This window comes from Marmota monax, unplaced genomic scaffold, assembly GCF_021218885.2.
Source record: "Marmota monax isolate L192 unplaced genomic scaffold, Marmota_monax_Labrador192_F-V1.1 WCK01_AAM20220418_F8-fsc00273, whole genome shotgun sequence".
NCBI lineage: Eukaryota > Metazoa > Chordata > Mammalia > Rodentia > Sciuridae > Marmota > Marmota monax.
Window position 1 is genome coordinate 1,720,293 of NW_026692357.1, and position 17,443 is coordinate 1,737,735.

Consider the following 17,443-nt stretch of genomic DNA (forward strand, 5'->3'; position numbering starts at 1 on the left):
GAATATAGAATCTTGAGATAAACAACTTTATTTTTTTCAAAAATTGATGAAATTTTAGTGTCTTCCTTACTGGACTGGTGAAGGGTGCTCCAGCAGTATGTGAGTTGCTAAGATACACGGGTTAACAACACAAGTGATGTGTCCCATCAGTAGCACCTGAGCTGTCTCCTGCATCACAATCCACATGGAGGATACCAGTAGAAGTCATGACAAAGGTGTCCACGTTAATATTCATCAGCAAATGGATAATTTGGATGATCTGCCCCACTAAAATGAGAAAGAAAAATGTGTAACAGACTCAGTGACACCTTTTCTACAGGGGTAAAGAAGTGACATCTACAAACTCCATTATATTTCCCGAGTGGTTGTGAAATCAGCCTTTCCTACTTTCCTGAATATAGCTTTATCAGAAAGGTAACTAAATTATTCAAATTCTATTCCCTTTTCTAGAACAGCACACGAAGAACTCACTGAGACAAGAATTCAAACAAAGATGTCTTTCCTTATTTCTTCTTCTCAGTGAAAACCGATAAAGATTGCACCATGGATACATATTTGTAGAGGAGGACACATCCATTTATGCCATCTTTAGTATAAAAACAGGTTTATATATTGACCAATACAAAAAGTATTTTAGGGTAGAGTATTTTGCTACCAATTTAACTTCCATTTCAATAATTCATTAATTATTTTCTCACTGTTGATCACTCATGACAGGATGCTACGTTCAGATATGGAAAGGATGTTGTTTATAAGGCAGATGTGCCCCTAGAGCTCACCATATAATATTTACATCTCTATACTTCAGAAACAATACAACAGAAAATCATTACTTCCTGAAGTATTTAATAGGGAGCAAGAATTGCCAATTGCTTGCTACTCTCTCTTGGTATTACGCTCCTCCTTTTTATTCTTTTTTATTTATATAAAAATATATTAGAAATGATAACAATATACCTTCCAGTTTTTAAGGACATATCATCATTGATTATCTAATCCCTTCTCACATGTCATCACATTAATTTCTATTATAAATTAACATTCCCAGAAGCAGAAGGGACATATACTCCTTGTTTACCCTCACTTATAACATATGTGCACTGTCAGACTCTATAACCATAAAGCATCAAGAAGGAGTAAACATTTTTTCATGACTCTAATTCTCTTCGGATGTTTTCTCCACACACTCTTCCCTTGCTTTTGAATCTCTCTTCTCAAAAATGACTTTATCCTCTGCATTGAGATGTCTCCATTTTCAAACTCAAAACCAAATGTTCTCCCTACGGCCTCCACAGGTGCCATTTGTCAGCCACATCAGTGGCTGAGGTCTGATCAAATCTCCATTGAATAAGAGGGAAAGACTTGAAACTAAAACACACAATTGTCACAGGTCAACCAACATTACTTACAACTCAGCAGCAAGGTATCGATAATTTCTGTTCAGGTCATCTAGGTCTTTCATGTCTTCTGCAGTCAACTCGAAATCAAAAACCTACCACACAAGTAGAAAGTATTTAGCATAGGTGGACTATATGTTGCCAATCCTGGAAATCCAATGAAATCAGATAACTGCAGAAACATTTAAAATATCTGAGAAGTTTCCAAAACTTATTAAAGACATGAAACAAAACACTCAAATGCTCAATAAGTATCAGATGAAAATTAAAAAGAAATAACTTCTAATATATAATGTAGTGAAACTGTACCAACTACACACAAAGAGAGATCATTAAACAGAAGCTGTAGCAAATAAAGCTAATGTTATACCAAGATTACAGTGTCATGTACTTAAAAGACCCAGAAAAAGCTAGAGGCAACATTTTGAGATATGTAAGATAATTCAATAATTTCCAAGGATACTCTTTGATATCTTTCATTTTGTGGGGAGAGGGGAAGGTACCAGGGTGTGAACTCAAGGGTACTGGACTACAGAGTCACATCCCCACCCCTATTTTGTATTTTATTTAAAGATAGGATCTCACTCAATTGGTTAGCACCTTGCTTTTGCTGAGGCTTCTTTGAACTCTCCATCTTCTTGCCTCAGACTCCTGAGCTGCTGGGATCATAGGCATGTGCCACTGTGACCAGCTACAGGTCGGTTTCTATATTGCAGGAGTGGAAACTTCAAACTCCAATAATGATTTTTGTTCAACAACTTTTAAGTCAGAAATTCTTAAAATACTAATTATATTCTAGTAATTAGGTTAATAAAGTCAAAGGAGGTGGTGGAAAGAGAATCACCTTGTTTAAGTCTGAGACATTTTAAACATGGAAACAGTTTTCACAAATTGCTAACATGCCTAAACAAATGGATACTTAAATCACAAGTAATTTCCTCAAAAATGGTAAGAGTAAAATGTTTATAATTGAACAATTGATGAATGAGGTAAATAGAACTAACAGAATTCTTTGAACTTTTCTGTACATTTGGAAATTCTCAAAATGAAAAGGGATTATCAGAATTATCACTACTGTATGAATAAATCTAACAGAATATATACAAAGGCCTTCATGGAGAAGTTTACTGAAGAGGTTTCAAGTTGGCTGAATATAAAGTCAAATTTCCCGGCTGCTCAGTGGCATAAAACCAGACAAGTAGTTTCTCAACAAGGTGGGTGAACAAACGAAATAAGGGGGTGACTTTTCTGGAATTTCATATTGGACACTCAAAACATATTGGGTACTCATTAAGTTAGACTAATCAAATCAGGAAGAAATGCCCAGCACCACAGCTACTGCCACAGCTGGAGTTACCAGCCAGATTGGTCTCTCCATGAGCACAGAGGATAAAGGAATTAATGAATCCACATTTTTAAACTAAAAGGTGTGCTACACAATATACTCGTATGGGAAGGAAACCACATCTCTCAAGCTGGTGTGTGGAGGACGAAAGAAGGAATCATTTTGCAGCAGTACTGCAGGGAGCCAGCAGCTGAGGGACCTGATTCCTGGCAAATCCAAGTATGGCCTAAATACAGGCCTAGCAGACCCACATGCACAACATAAAGTAAGCCTAAGTAACCAGGAGAAAATCTATTGTGGAGAGAGCTTTACACAGGGGACAACTGGTTGTGAAAACCCTCCTAGCTCACCCTCCCACTGAGATCTTGCTTGCTTCCAGGACCAGCTGGGAGAGACTCACTTGGCTAGGAATTGGAAAGGGTGGGAGATGGAGAGATTGAGTTTGGAGACTAAACCCAAGACCAGGAACCATGCAGTCCCCAGATGATATAGTGGATTAAAATTTGACCCTTCCACAACATGAGTGGAGCCCAAGGGGAGATCACTGGAGTACAGTCTTTCAGCATGGTCCAGCAATTGCTAGGCCCTACAGGGAGGCTGATTTGAAATCTCCAGGCCAATTCCATGCAGTGAAGGGTCTGGAGCCTAAGCATAAGTCCTGCCTTTAAGAGTTCTGCCTCTGGGACTACCTGTCTCATCCTAGCAATACCACCATGAGGTTGGAGCAAGTATCATTGTCCAAACAAGCCCACCTAACTGCTGAGAAAGGAAGCTGAGAATCTTTTGAACTCCAACAGAAACAATTCTTTAATTTTTGAGATCTTTTTTTCTTTTTTTTTCCTTGTTTCATTTCATGCTCAAATGTGACCTTAATGTTTCGTGGACATTTGTATATATTCATATTTGATATTGTTCCTAATTTATAGCATTTTTAGAACCAGTTATTTTCAAGAATCAGTTGTTTGAGGACTAGGATGTTTGATTAATATATTTTAGTTTTGTATTATTTTATTTTTATTTTTCATTATTAATTTTTAAAATTTTTAAAATAAAAAACTTTTATTTTTCTCTCTCACTTCTCTGTTTCCCTTGACTATCATTCCTCCTTTTCCTCAGCTAATGGCCAATCTCTATTGTTCTCTCTTTCGCACTTCCTTTAATTTTTTATTCCATCTTCCCTCCTTTTTCCTCATAATCATTATCACCTCTGCATCACCTCTGTTCTCTTACTTTCCACCATTTGAAATTGTAAACACTATAGCAAACTGTTTTTATTGTATGCAATAATTGTGCATATTATTTGTCTTTACATTGACAACATTGTAGATGTCAAAACAAGAAATATTTGGATTAATGCTACATATCATTTGATTGCTTCTTGTTATTCTTTCTCTCCACCTAAATGGTTAAGTACTGAAAACCTCCAGGGATGCTATAAGTCTATAGAATAGAAACTCTACTATCTCAGATCCATACTGTTAGATGTGTAGACACACAAACAACATGAAAAGGCAAGGTAAGAATTTGCCCCAAACAAACAAAGATACTCCTGTAACAAAATTTATCAACACCAGAAATCTTAAAGAAGGAGTTTAAAATTTGTATAGTTAAACTGATCTAACAAGTAAAGTATGATGTAAGCAGTGAAATCAGAGAAAAAATACAAGAAATGAAAGATCACTTCAATAAAGAGACAAATATTCTGAAAAAAAAGATCAAGCAGAAATCCTTGAAATGAAGGAATCAATAAACCAAATTAAAAATTCAACACGAACATCACCAACAGACTAGACCACTTAGAAAATAGTTTCAGGCTATGAAGAATAAATATGTAATCTTAAAAATAAAGTTAATCATGGAGAAAAGATGTTAAGAGACCATGGACAGAGATTCCAAGAAATATTAGATAACCTAAAAATTCCAAATTTAAGATTCACTGGTATAGATGAAGGCTCAGAGATACAAAACAATGGAATGCACAGTCTTTTCAATGAAATAATATCAGAAAATTTCCTAAACCTAAAGAATGAAAATGGAAATCCTATACAGAAGCCTTGCAAGACCCCAAATATACAAAATTAAAACAGACCCACACAAAGGCACATTATTTTAAATATGCCTGACATACAGAATAAAAATTATAAAGGCTTCCTGAGTAAAATGACAGGTCATGTTTAGAGAAACATAAATCTGGATCTCAGTTGATTTCCCAACCTAGACCCTGACAGCTAGGAAGTCATAGAATAATAGATGTCAAGCTCTGAGAGAAAACGCATTCCAGCTAAGAGTACTATACCCAGGAACATTAAGCTGCAGATTTGACAGTGAAATAAAAATCTGCCATTAGAATACTGCTGCAATAGGTTAAAAGACTAGCTAAATATTGGAAACTCATATCATAATCATGGATTAGAATCTTTAATATTTTAAAGTGCTTTTCTCTCCAAATTTAGTGAGAGTTTCAATGCAATATCAAGCAAACAGCAACAATCCAGGAAGAGATTGATAAAGTGCTTCTAAATTCTTTATAATAGGTCAATCTACAATAGCCAAGATATTTATAAATGAGTGAAGAGGTAGGAAATGTTTTGTGATATAGAAAAGAAAGACTGATTTTCCAAGATAATGAAGATTATGAAAAAGAGCAAATAAGACAACTGATGACAGAAAAGTAGCCAGAAAGGTAATTTCTGTTACTACGAAATTTAGCTATTCATTTTAAAATTATGTGTGCATTTGGATTTTTAGTTAAAATAACATTAAAAAAACTGCAGTTAAAATAAATATGGAGGTAAAGACTGTAGGACTTTTGTAAAGTAATATACTAAAGGATTCTTCAGTTCCCAATGTAAGAAAAATATGCCACTCATCAACCACAAACTAAAGATGTGAAAACAACAAGAGAATCAACATTATTCATGAAAATATACCAAAAGGAAAAAGAAACCATAAGGAGAATTTGGAGAACATATTTCAACAGATACATCTGTATCTAAAAACAATATTCAGAATACATAAATGTGGTTAATTGTTTGCAAAAATGCTCCCCCAATAATTCACATCTCCCAGTATCCAATATCCTATGTGAATTTGCAGCTTCTTTTACTAAGAGACTCTGTCTACTTCCCTACCCATTGAGTCTCACATGGTCTATAATTTGCATTGGCCATTAGAACCTGGCAGAAGCAGTGATGTGCCCTTTGTGAGTCTACCTAGGCAACAGAAGACTTGCTCTGCAAGGATCCATTCACTGCCTGGGGACACTGCTATGTGATGAGATAAAGCCTGCATCATCAACAGGTAGATGTAAAATTCTATGGAAGGGAGCTGAGACACCCCAGACAACAGAGCAAGCAGGACTGAAGCTGAGAGAGCACATGTTCTGTGGATGCATATTAGAATCTATTACAAAATTGTGAAAATCCAGTGTAACTGGAAGACATTCACTGAGTTCAGGTTGAGCCAAGGCTAATAGTCAAACCTTAGAATTATGAAATAAACAAGTGTTCTTTGCACTAACCTCAATATTATGGGTGGTTTGTTTTGCATCTACTCTAAGTAATGGTTCAAAAAAGTTCTCCTACTTGAGAATAAACAGATGAAAAACCCATCTAAATGGGAAATACATAAACTGACAGGTGACAAGTGAAAAAACTCAAATTGAATAAATATATGAATATTAAAATAGATTGAGTATTTGGGAAGTGTAAAAAAAATAATAATTTCAGGAATAAAAGTCTCCCAATCCAAACTCTATTTTTGGAAAATTAAAAAATATACAAAGATGTCACTTGTAAGAGTTACACAAAACATGGCTACCGATGCTGAAAACCAAATCTCTGTGTTTTATCCAACCTAAATCTATCCAGTTGCACTGTCTGTAGAGTAAAAGAACACACTCTGAAAGCACCTTAAACCTTACATGCAGAGGACATGCTGCGGATATTGACTGGTTCCAATAAGACCCTTGCAAGTTTCAAAGAAGCACACATGTGAAGAACCCACATTCCCACAGCCCTCCTCTATACCTGAATGTTCTCTTTGATTTCATTCTCCTTAAAACTCTGGGCCAGAACCACCACCCCTCGTTGCAGCTGGTAGCGGAGGGCAATCAGGGCTGGGGATCGCTTGTGCTTTTTTGCCAAAGCACCAAGAACTGGGTCATCCAAGAGAACTGGGGAGCTCTGGTCAACCCTGGAAGAAAAGAAAGAAGTGCTTAAGTCCTGAGGCCAAGTAGTTAGGAAGATATCAGTTATTTCTGGGTGGTGTTTTTTGTTTGTTTGTTTGTTTTTTGGTATGTGTTTGTGTATGTGGGGGGGCGGTGTCTAAGGGCAATTACTACAGGTTTAATCAAAAATTATTTTGCTAGTGCTGAAAATGCTTACTCCTTTTTATTTGTGACACAGGGTCTTACTAAGTTTCTGAGGCTGGCCTCAAGTTTACAATCTTTCTGCCTCAGCTTCCCCAGGCACTGCAATGACAGGCAAGCACCATTACGCCCACACACAAAACATACTGAGGTCTATTTGAACCACTCTAAATAGGCATCCTCAAATGCAGACCCTAGACCTGCAGCATCAGTGATTTATGGGAACTTCACAGAAGTGCAAATTCTCTCCTGTCCCTGAGCCACTTGAGAGTGATCTTCCGAAATGTGAGTCTTATAGGACATTTGAGGTAAACTCCCTGATGTTCTCATTACCATTGTTTGTCTCGTTGAGTTCCAAGAGCACCATAGGCAACCAGAACAATGTTTTTTGATTTGCAGAAGTCCAGCAATTTCCTCTGGTTGTGATAAACATGACATTCTACCTGCGGTGGACAAGACAGAAAGTATCTCATTCTACAAAATGTTACTGTTAATAAAAACAAATGCCAAAGAAAGAAATCTGAATTTTTTAAAAAATTGAAACTTGGACTTTAAATTTTGTCATTAACCAAGATTGTCCAATGACTCATGAGAATAAGATTGAAAGACATTTGATAGATATTCTGCAGATAACATTTGTGTAAAATTGTTCATCAAAACCTATAAAATCCTAGTCCATAACTCAAGGAGCTTAGAATAATTCTCCCTAATCATATATGTGAGAACAAGTTCCAATTAGAAACAGTCAGGGTGGGACAAAGTAACCCAGACTTGAAAATCTCCCCTCTGAGGAGAAGAACATGAACAATGGAAACTTGGAAATCTGAGGCCACCCTACTGTCAGCCAACAGTCTAGTGGTGAAGACTGGCAGGACTACAAAACTCCCAAGAGACTCCCTAGAAAACTGGAAGCCAGGGTGGGCATGCCGTCCCCCTCCTTTCTGAGAGGATTCACTCTCTCCCTTAACAGTTTCATCTTTTTCCATTTTCTTATCCTTTGTAGTAAATTCATGCCTGCAAATCTGAGCCACACATCTGCAATTTTTCTGGTGTGATGCAAAAACCAGTAACTGAGGATCACTATACCTGCAACTTGATTTATAAAAAGAATTCAAGTCTAAATCCTGACTCCAAATGAGAATGTAAAAACAAGTTTACTGATATAATAAGACAGTTTGGAAAAAAGATCCTGGTTCAAGCATTATATGGAAAAGCACTGGGTGACTGACCAATCTGCGTGAAAAGAACTTAAGAAACATGACAAAGAGCAACATGTGAACCAGAGTGGCATCCTGGAAAGGGGAAGAAGTATACAAGGTATTTCAGAAAAGCAAAGGGAAACATGAACACAGACTTGATTTAGATGGTATGAGAGACTTACAGAAACTTTAGGTATAGTAATGAAATGTGCTGTGTGAGATATGATCTTCATTCCTAGGAAATGTTCCCTGAGTTCTCTAAGAGTTAGTAGTTCTAGTCTACAATAGACTTTCAAGAAATTTAGCAAAATATTACTCAGGTGTATGCAGATATATCAACAAAAGTCAACATCTAACAGTGTTTCCCAAAGTCAACAAATTTAGATACAAGGTAGAATATATGAATGTCCTATATCATGCTCTCAATTTCTGAATGTTTGAAAAATTTCATGATTAAAAAATTAAGATAAATTAATACAAAATTATTTTCAATTATTAGCAATTATATTTGAAATTTATAGTGCACTATCAACATTTATAAAAGTTATGGTCTCTGTTTTCCAACCACAGACAAATAACCATGCCCAGAATAGATGTAATTAAACAGTTGATTAGATATCATAAAGCATGGAAGAAAGAAAGATAAAAGGGCTTAGGCTCAGGGCCAACTGTATATTCTGGTGAAAGTTCCTGAATGTGAATTTGATCCACCATCAGAATCACCATAAACAAGTAATTCCTCTCAGGCCTGCTATGTTCATGAGCTCTGCTGTTTTTCCTAATTGATGCTTCTGGGTCCATAAAACTGAAATAAGCCATAAAAAGGATTCAGGCACCCGACCTCCACAGGAAACCTGATCATTGATCTGTTTTCACTCTTTCTTGTTCACTGCCCATTCCTGTGCACTGGACCTCTTTCCTACACATAATTGCTGCCACTACACATTCACCAATCTGGTCTCTGATCATCCTCCATTGCTCAAGGTCAAGCTCACCATGTCCCTGAAGTCAGATGAACAACAACTCACCTGCTAGATCACCTGTACGTCACCCAATTCCTGCAAAAACTGGGCACCAAGTTCCTCCCCTCATTTTCACTAAGGATTCACCCAGCACAGGTACAATTGAGAACCCTCCACATCCTCCAAGACTCTTCTGTTCTACAAAGACAAATGAACTGTGGGACAGAAGAAATGGACACTTGGAGGTGGTGCAGAAACAAGGAAAGAAATGAGACAGCAGTGAGGATCAGGGCTCTCACCTGGTTGCAGACAGGCTTATACTTGAGGCCTGGTTTATTCAGGATCATCTCCAGCTGCCTGTGGTTAAAGTTGGACACCCCGATGGACTTGGCCAATCCTGCATCCTTGCACTTCTCCATGGCCTTGGGAGGAAGGGGTTGGGAAGAGGCATTTGTACAATGGACTATGTCAGTATAAAGTCCACACAGAACTGTTAATAGGAGCACTGTCAGGTAATGACAACAAAGCTGATGAACTGACTATTAACAAGAGAAAGATGGTAAAGATATTTGGGCACAGTACTGAGAGCCAGAAAAGGAATCCCTGTGTCCTTGGGAAATCAGACATCACTGCATGTGCAGGCAGGTGGTGCATTTCTCACTGTCACCATTTTTCTCTGCTGTTTCCCTCTACTATATTCCAGTAATTCATTCCTCCCACCACCCTAAGAAAAATCCTCTCTAAAATATAATGATTGCTTGTCCCACAATTTCAGGAGAAAGCATGACCTGACTGTCACCCTGTGGGCCTCTATGTGATCACTCTCTCAGGCACTCACCTCCCACACAGCACAGAGATCCACGTGGTCATATATTGTTTTTCCATTTTCATCTTTTGGAAAAAGCTCTTCCCCTGGCTGGAATAGAAGTGATCATCACAGCAATCTTGCCAAATTCATATGTCCATGTATAGCAATGATGCTAGGTGTATTTATGGAATGGATCATTCAAACCCATGAAATAAGTGGAGTATCACTCTATATTCATCTGTTTACAAAGTGTTTGCATGTGGATGTAAGGAATACCATTAGGTGCTTATCTTCCTGTATTCTCTTACATCATATTATCTATATGCTTATATATATATATATATATATAATTTTAAAAGATTTTTGCAGTTCTCCTCATGGAGTCTCCTACTTGGCTTATGTTACTTTTCCTGTCCCTATACATTGCCCTGTGTCAATTCCTCTCTTTCACTGGGAGCGTACAGGCTTGCATTCAATTAAACACAGCAATAGTGAATTTCAGTGATGACACAGGTTAAACAATATTCCTTATCTACCTAGACACATGTGTATGTGTACCTAAGATGGTCATTCAAGTTTCTATCCAAGATTGATTTGATGCTGGAAGATGAAGAGACCCTATCAAATATTAATCACTATGAAGCTTGAACTGCCCCAAAGTCACATTTACCACCAATGGAAAAGGATAAAACAAAACCAAGCAAACCTCTAGTAATGCAGATATAATGGATGAATAAACAGACATGTTTCTGAAGATTACTTCTGATCACAAATCTAAATGTTTTTTGACCATTTAGAATTTTACATAGAAACTTAATTCAATCATCCTTGATAATGATGGTCCTAGGAATGGCTGGAATTGAACCGGTTTGATGATGCAAATTGCTTACCTTCATTGAAAATGGGTAATGAATCAAATACAGGTCAACATAGTCAAAATGAAGTTTTTTCAGTGATCTTTCCAAAGAAGATTGCACCAGCTCTGGTCGATGAAAAGTGCACCATAGCTGTAATAGTTAAAGAAAGGAAATTGGACTGGATTCATACATGATTCATATTTGGGAAATTTTTTAACTTCATATTGAGACATTCATTTGTCTGTTGATTGGAAACTGTTGATCACAGAGAAGATATTCTCTTCAGGTCTTGGGTTTCCATTTATCTCGCCTATTCATGTGAATGGGATTATATTTTTGATTATTATTAGCCAATCAATCAAACTATGGAAGTAAATACTCAAAAGATATTATTTTTATCAAATACTAACATTATTGAATCTCTGAATTGTGTTTCATAGAGATTGTAAACCTATTATTAGTCCATTTCATCCATTTATTTCACAAGATTTTTTTTAATTTAAAGAACTGAAGGGAAACACGTTTTGAACATTTTAATATATGCTAAACAAAAATCAAGACACTTTAGCTACATATTCTTTACTCCATATTCACTTTTACTACAAAATGATCTTTGATAAAAACAAATGTTAAAGTTGATATTCAGAATGATAAGAAATTTTAGAAAGTCATCATGGGGAAGACAAAACCATAATCTGGTCATAATTCTATCTGATTCCACAACTAATACTAAATCATTCTGCTGATTCCAGAATCAGAAAAGTATAGAAATTTAAAAGTCATAATTTGTAGACTGTGAGTAGCAATTCATAATCATTCTCTATTTTGAAACTGGATATTATATGTGAATGAACGTTGTACCAATATTCACATTCCACCAATATTTCATCAGCTAATTTTCATTTCTTCATATCTATTTCAATAATTTTTGCACTGTATACACAATACCTTTGAAGTACAAAATATGTCTTCTCTCTTCACAGTGCCATCAGCAATCTTGCTTCTAATGGCCATTCCTACCTCCTCTTCTACTTGGTATGCATAAGCACAATCAATATGGCGGAAACCAGCTTCTATAGCTATTTTGGTGGCCTCTGTTGTCTTACTATTAGGAACCTAGAGGAACAATCAAAAGTATTTGAGAGTCATATTATGAGAGGTAACTCCTAGTGAGCAAAGAGGACAGGTCACTAGACTGGAAGGAATTTTATATCCCAATGTTTTCTTCAGACTACCTAAATATGTGATAAGGTACTAGTCCCTTGAACTTTGAAGGCCCATTTTTTCTTATATAATACTTAAGGAAATAGCCAAAGTACCAAACTGAATATAATGGGCCAAAACAATGACCTCCTGAAACTCAACTTTTTCCCATGTCTTGTGTTAGTTCTGTATTTAGGGTAATGTCCCTGAATCACTTTGGGTATTTCCTAGTTAATACATGAATCTGGCATCCCACAAGCCCCTTCAGACACAGAAATCCTAGTACACTCGCATCAGAGGACCCTAGGAGTGACTCAAATTCCTTGAGTTTCTGGGAAAACTCACAGGATCCAGCATACAGTTATAGACATGGTATAATTTATTTGATAAATCACTATGTAAAATTAATACAGGGAAAGAATTCACGAGATTGATTATAGAAAAAAAATATTATGCAAGGTTCTATGAATCATCTCCAAATAAAGATACACAGATTATATTACATTCCCAAATAATGTGAATTTTGAAACCACTTGGAAAATATTTCCTACAAGAAAAGATGTTGTGATAATTTTCTAAGATTTTTCAAATAATTGTTGACTGTTCCTGTTATTTGAGAAGTGTCTGCTTAATTCCTTTGCCCATTAATTTACTGAGTGTTACTTACTTTCTTTCTTTGGCATTAAGCTTTTTTATTTCTTTGTATATTGTTGAAATTAATGCCTTATCTACACTGTGGGTATAAGTTTATCTCCAATTCTGTAGAATCAAGAGATTTTTTTTCTGGTTAAATTGACACTCTATGCTAGGACACAACACAATTTCACTCTCCCAAAGAATGTGTGTGTGTGTGTTGTGTGTGTGTGTGTGTATACATATAAATATATATGGTTCATACATATACATATATATGGATCTAAAGAAAAGGGTAAAACAGTATTTCCCTGAATGTCTCTTTCTGTTTTCAAAATCCTAGCCAAATTATGAAATAATGAGAGCAAGCCTGGACTTCTTCTCCAAGATATTTATTATCTCTAAGAACCTAGTCTTTTTCTTCTGCACTTTGGATGTGAGGGCAAGGTAATGCTACCTGTGGAAACATGCTTTTTTCTTGTATGCCAGGACAGATGCTCCTTGGCATGTTGGTGATATAAGCAAATTAAGGAAGTGAATGTTGATGATGTCCCTGTTTCTGCAGCCTAACTGTCTTGATTCTATAGAACTGGAGATAACCTTTGCCATCCACAGTGTAGAAAAGGCATTAATATCCAGACTATACAAAAAAATCAAAAAGCTTACAACAAAAAGAGAAAGTAAGTAAAACCCAATAAATTAATGAGCAAAGGAATTAAACTGACACCTCTCAAACAGGAGGAACAAACAGTCAACAAGTATATGAAAAAACATTCAACATCTCTAGAAATTAAAGAAATTCAAATTAAAACTACACTGATATTTCAACTGACTCCATTCAGAAAGGCAACTATCAAGAATATACTTTAAATGGGAAAACTGTGAATTATATTTCAATAAAGCTGATTTAAAAGCCTAAAAAAAAGAATACAGTAACAGGGCGGGGGCTGTAGCTCAGTGGTAGAGCGCTTGCTTCTCACATGTTGGGCACTGGGTTGGATCCTCAGCAACACATAAAAATAAATAAATAAAGATATTGTGTCCATCTACAACTAAAAAATATTTTTAAAAATGAATACAGTAACAGCTGGGGAAGTGACTTACAACTATAAACCCAGAGTCAGGAGGCTGAGACAGGAGGATGGCAAGTTCAAAGCCAGCCTCAGTAATGGAAAGGGCACTAAGCAACTTGGGGAGACCCTGTCTGTAAATAAAATACCAAAAAATAGGGGTGAGAATTGGGCTCAGTAGGTTGAGTACTCATGAGTTCAATTTCTGGTACCAAAAAAGAAAAAGAAGACAATGACAATAAGTGTTGGTGAAGGGAATGTAAAGAAGATGGTACACTGTACAATGCTGGTGATTGCAAATTGATACATTCTGCAGCACAGTATGGAAATTTTCCAAAACGATAAGAATGGAACCACAATTCGACTGGGTTATCCCATTTCTCTGTATGTATCCAAGGGAGTTAAAATCAGCGTGAAGCACCCACATTAATGTTTAAAGTAGTGGAATTCACAATAGCTAAGCTAGGTGCACTTCAACAAATAAATGGTTAATGAAATGTGAAAGATATACACAATGGAATATAACTCAGCCATTAAGCAAAATAATTTTATGACATTTAGCAGTAAATGAGTGAATCTGGGAACTATCATGATAAGTGAAATAAGGCAGTCCCACAAAATCCAAAGGTGGAATCATCTCTCTGATATGTGCATGCTAACACACAGCAAGTGGGGAGGGAAGGTAAGAATAGAAGTTTGGAGTTTTAGACAAAGAAGAATGACGAAAGGAGGTAGGAATGGGAATAGGAAATACAGTGGAATATATCTGACATAACTCTCACATGTTCAGGCTGGGGATATAGCTCAGTTGGTAGAGTGCTTTCTTCACATGCACAAGGCCCTGGGTTCCATCACCAGCACCACACTTACACACACACACACACACACACAAACTTTCATATGTTCATATATGAATATACCACAGAGAATGTCCACATCATGTACATTTAAAAGACTGGGATTCTAATTAAAATAAGACATACACCATGTTTTTATTAATATATCAAAATCCACTCTACTGTTATGTGTAACTAAAAGAACAAATAAAAAATTTACTTAAAAACCTTCTGTTTGTGGTAACTGGGATAGAAGTGAAGGTACTGTGAAGAAGATAAGTGTCACTCATCTAACCAGGGTTCACAGGACAAAATGTCATGAGGAGGAGGAAGCCATGCTAGGCAAAGCAGTGTGAGGGAGTCAGGTGCTGTGGTTCAGCCAGTCACTACTGGACCCTCCCCATAAAGACTCCTCAATAAGCACTAGTGCCTTGTACGCAGTCTCCAGGTATTTTCTCTGGTCTTTTGGCAACCTATGCCACTGCCCTGGAACAACAGACCATGAACATGACTGCAGAATATATAAATAAGCACCACTGTTTAGATTACTTAGGGACAGCAGGAATCCTTGTGTGTTATACAAAAGTGAAAAAATCAAAGTTTCCAGAGGCCACCAGGGGGCAGATTGATAATAGGCTATTGAAAAAACAGCAATGTGCTGTGTCACCTCTGGTCCACAACTGTATCTCTGTATGACAGAACTAAACACTGGCCTGAAAAAAATATATACTCTAAGGATATAAACTGACAGTGAAGAAATTATACTCATCTTATAAGGGATAATTCACATAAGCATCAGCCCTTAAAGCTCACTCTTTGTGGAAGATAAAATAAGAGTGAAATGGGGGCTGGGGATGTGGCTCAAGCGATAGCACGCTCGCCTGGCATGCGTGTGGCCCGGGTTCGATCCTCAGCACCACATACAAACAGAGATGTTGTATCCGCTGAAAACTAAAAAATAAGTATTAAAAATTCTCTCTCTCTGTCTGTATCACTCTCTCTTTAAAAAAAAATAAGAGTGAAATGGAAAAAATTGCATCATCTACAAAATTTGGATGATGTTTTGAAATTTCATTTGTTCAAGAGTAAAAAGGCAAATCAAACATTCTGTTTTCTATTTGACAATTTTCAGAAGCTTTCTTTTTCCATGAAATCAAACTGAATGCAATACTCAGCCCTACCACCTACTGCTAATACTAGCCATTATTTCTCAGGTGTAAGGGCACGTGAACAACAGCTGAAGTCCTAGTGGTCTCCTTCATGCCACTTTACCTTACAATGTAACCAGGTCCTTTCACGTGTCTTACAATTACTCTCTAGATTTTTCCTTAAGTCGTGCAGAAGAAAAAATGCTATATTCAAAGTTCAGGGAATTAATTCCTTTTCACACAATTAAGCGTCCAGAGTACAAAATTAGTTCCAGTCTAGTGAACTTTGCTCGCTCCACTTTAGATTATAATTTGTCAATATAACACACATGAACAATGACCCCAAAATGACAAATACACTTCCTAAGTTCCTGTTTGACTTCTCAGGATGTTATATTATACATTTAGCTGAATTTCCCCCATGTGAGAGCACATGAAAACTCTACTCAGCCAAGGTCCAACATTTTCTGTGAGCTAATGAAACCTTCCTTATACTGAAAAGGAAGTATTTCCCATCATTTATTCTTATGCTTCTCAAGTACTTTTAGCAACACAAAAAGTTCCCAAAGTATACAAATGAAGAGAGAAATTAATCCCAGTGCAAGCCAATTGCTGACATTCATCATTTTACCAAGTTGGTAAATAGACTAAAATGTGGTGGAGCAGTACCCAGAATACTCAATAGGTGACCACACCATCAGACAATGATGCAGAGCAATGTCTGATTATATTCTCTCCTGTCCATGGTGTAGCTCTAGCCTGGAGAAACAGTAGCACATGAGCCCCCCACAGTCACACAGGAAGCAAGTAACTTAACCACTCCAATTGGATTCCATTCATCATATGTCTAGTTTGTTTGAACCCTCAAACCAACCCCCTACTGTTACCTCTTGAGGTTTATAGGTGCCAAAGCCCAGTCCAGGAATGAAGTGACCATCACTGAGCTGCACAAACTGATGTTTGGAATTCATTGCTGTCACTCCTCAGCCTAAGCAGGTTCTGCTTCTCCTCTGCCTTTAGAAGTTAGTAGATGGAATTGACAGTCCCAGCTGCTTGTCTAATGATTAACCAAAACTGTTGCTGTGGGTCACTCAGCTATCTCAGTCCCAGAGGGTGTGGGGCACGTGGAGTCAAAACACAGACACCAGGAGCTGGTGAGAGCAGGCAGGTGGCAGACCTCAGCAAGCTCATTTAATGCGGAAGTGGTTATAGTTGATGGAGGGCACAGTTCTCCAATCATTAATAAGCAAACAGGTTATATAACATCTAGAAGCCAATCATCTTAATGTAACAGCACTGTGAGGAAGTTCTAAATATTGTTACGCAGCAGAAGGCAGACAGGAAAGATCATTGTCCTGATGAAAATGAGCCTTATAGAGTCAGGGGTATCATGCCCTGAGGCCCTTGTCTTTCAGTTCTGTGGCAATTCTGACCTCAGTCCCTGAGAATGTGGTTTCTCAGAAGGCTTGTAGCTGCTGGCTGCAAACCCAGAATTACTCCCACACAAATCTACTTGCTGTCTCATATTTAGCCAAACTTATTCAGGCAGAGTGAGGTTAAAGTAACATTCTACATGTGAGAGGAGGACTGGAACCAATTCACATTTTTCATACGGA

The 17,443-nt window shown here is 37.0% G+C and overlaps 1 protein-coding gene across 4 annotated transcripts; it reads right to left on the minus strand.

Moving 5' to 3' along the window:
- Positions 1-5: 5 nt before the first annotated feature.
- Positions 6-17,016, minus strand: LOC124091412 (estradiol 17 beta-dehydrogenase 5). 4 transcript variants are annotated; one of them, XM_046442437.2, is made up of 9 exons: positions 16,715-17,013; positions 11,886-12,053; positions 10,971-11,087; positions 10,111-10,188; positions 9,572-9,694; positions 7,445-7,554; positions 6,771-6,936; positions 1,410-1,492; positions 6-267 (listed from the first exon to the last, which is right to left on the minus strand). In XM_046442437.2, exons 1-9 carry the CDS (start codon positions 16,796-16,798, stop codon positions 225-227), a joined length of 972 nt encoding a protein of 323 aa, XP_046298393.1. In that variant the 5' UTR covers positions 16,799-17,013; the 3' UTR covers positions 6-224. The 4 variants fall into 4 exon arrangements, 2 of the variants coding, with proteins under 2 accessions (XP_046298393.1, XP_046298394.1); XM_046442438.2 differs by lacking the exon at positions 11,886-12,053 and having other exon boundaries at positions 16,715-17,016; XR_006851354.2 differs by lacking the exons at positions 6-267; positions 1,410-1,492; positions 6,771-6,936 and adding an exon at positions 9,339-9,487.
- Positions 17,017-17,443: the final 427 nt, after the last annotated feature.

Excerpts from the sequence above, each read along its gene's own strand:
- LOC124091412 (XM_046442437.2), bottom strand. The coding sequence starts at position 16,798 with ATGAATTCCAAACATCAGTTTGTGCAGCTCAGTGATGGTCACTTCATT. Across the intron at positions 10,189-10,970 it reads ATTACCCATTTTCAATGAAG|CCAGGGGAAGAGCTTTTTCC; the intron begins GTAAGCAATTTG and ends CTTCTATTCCAG. Across the intron at positions 1,493-6,770 it reads AAATCAAAGAGAACATTCAG|GTTTTTGATTTCGAGTTGAC; the intron begins GTATAGAGGAGG and ends CTTGTGTGGTAG.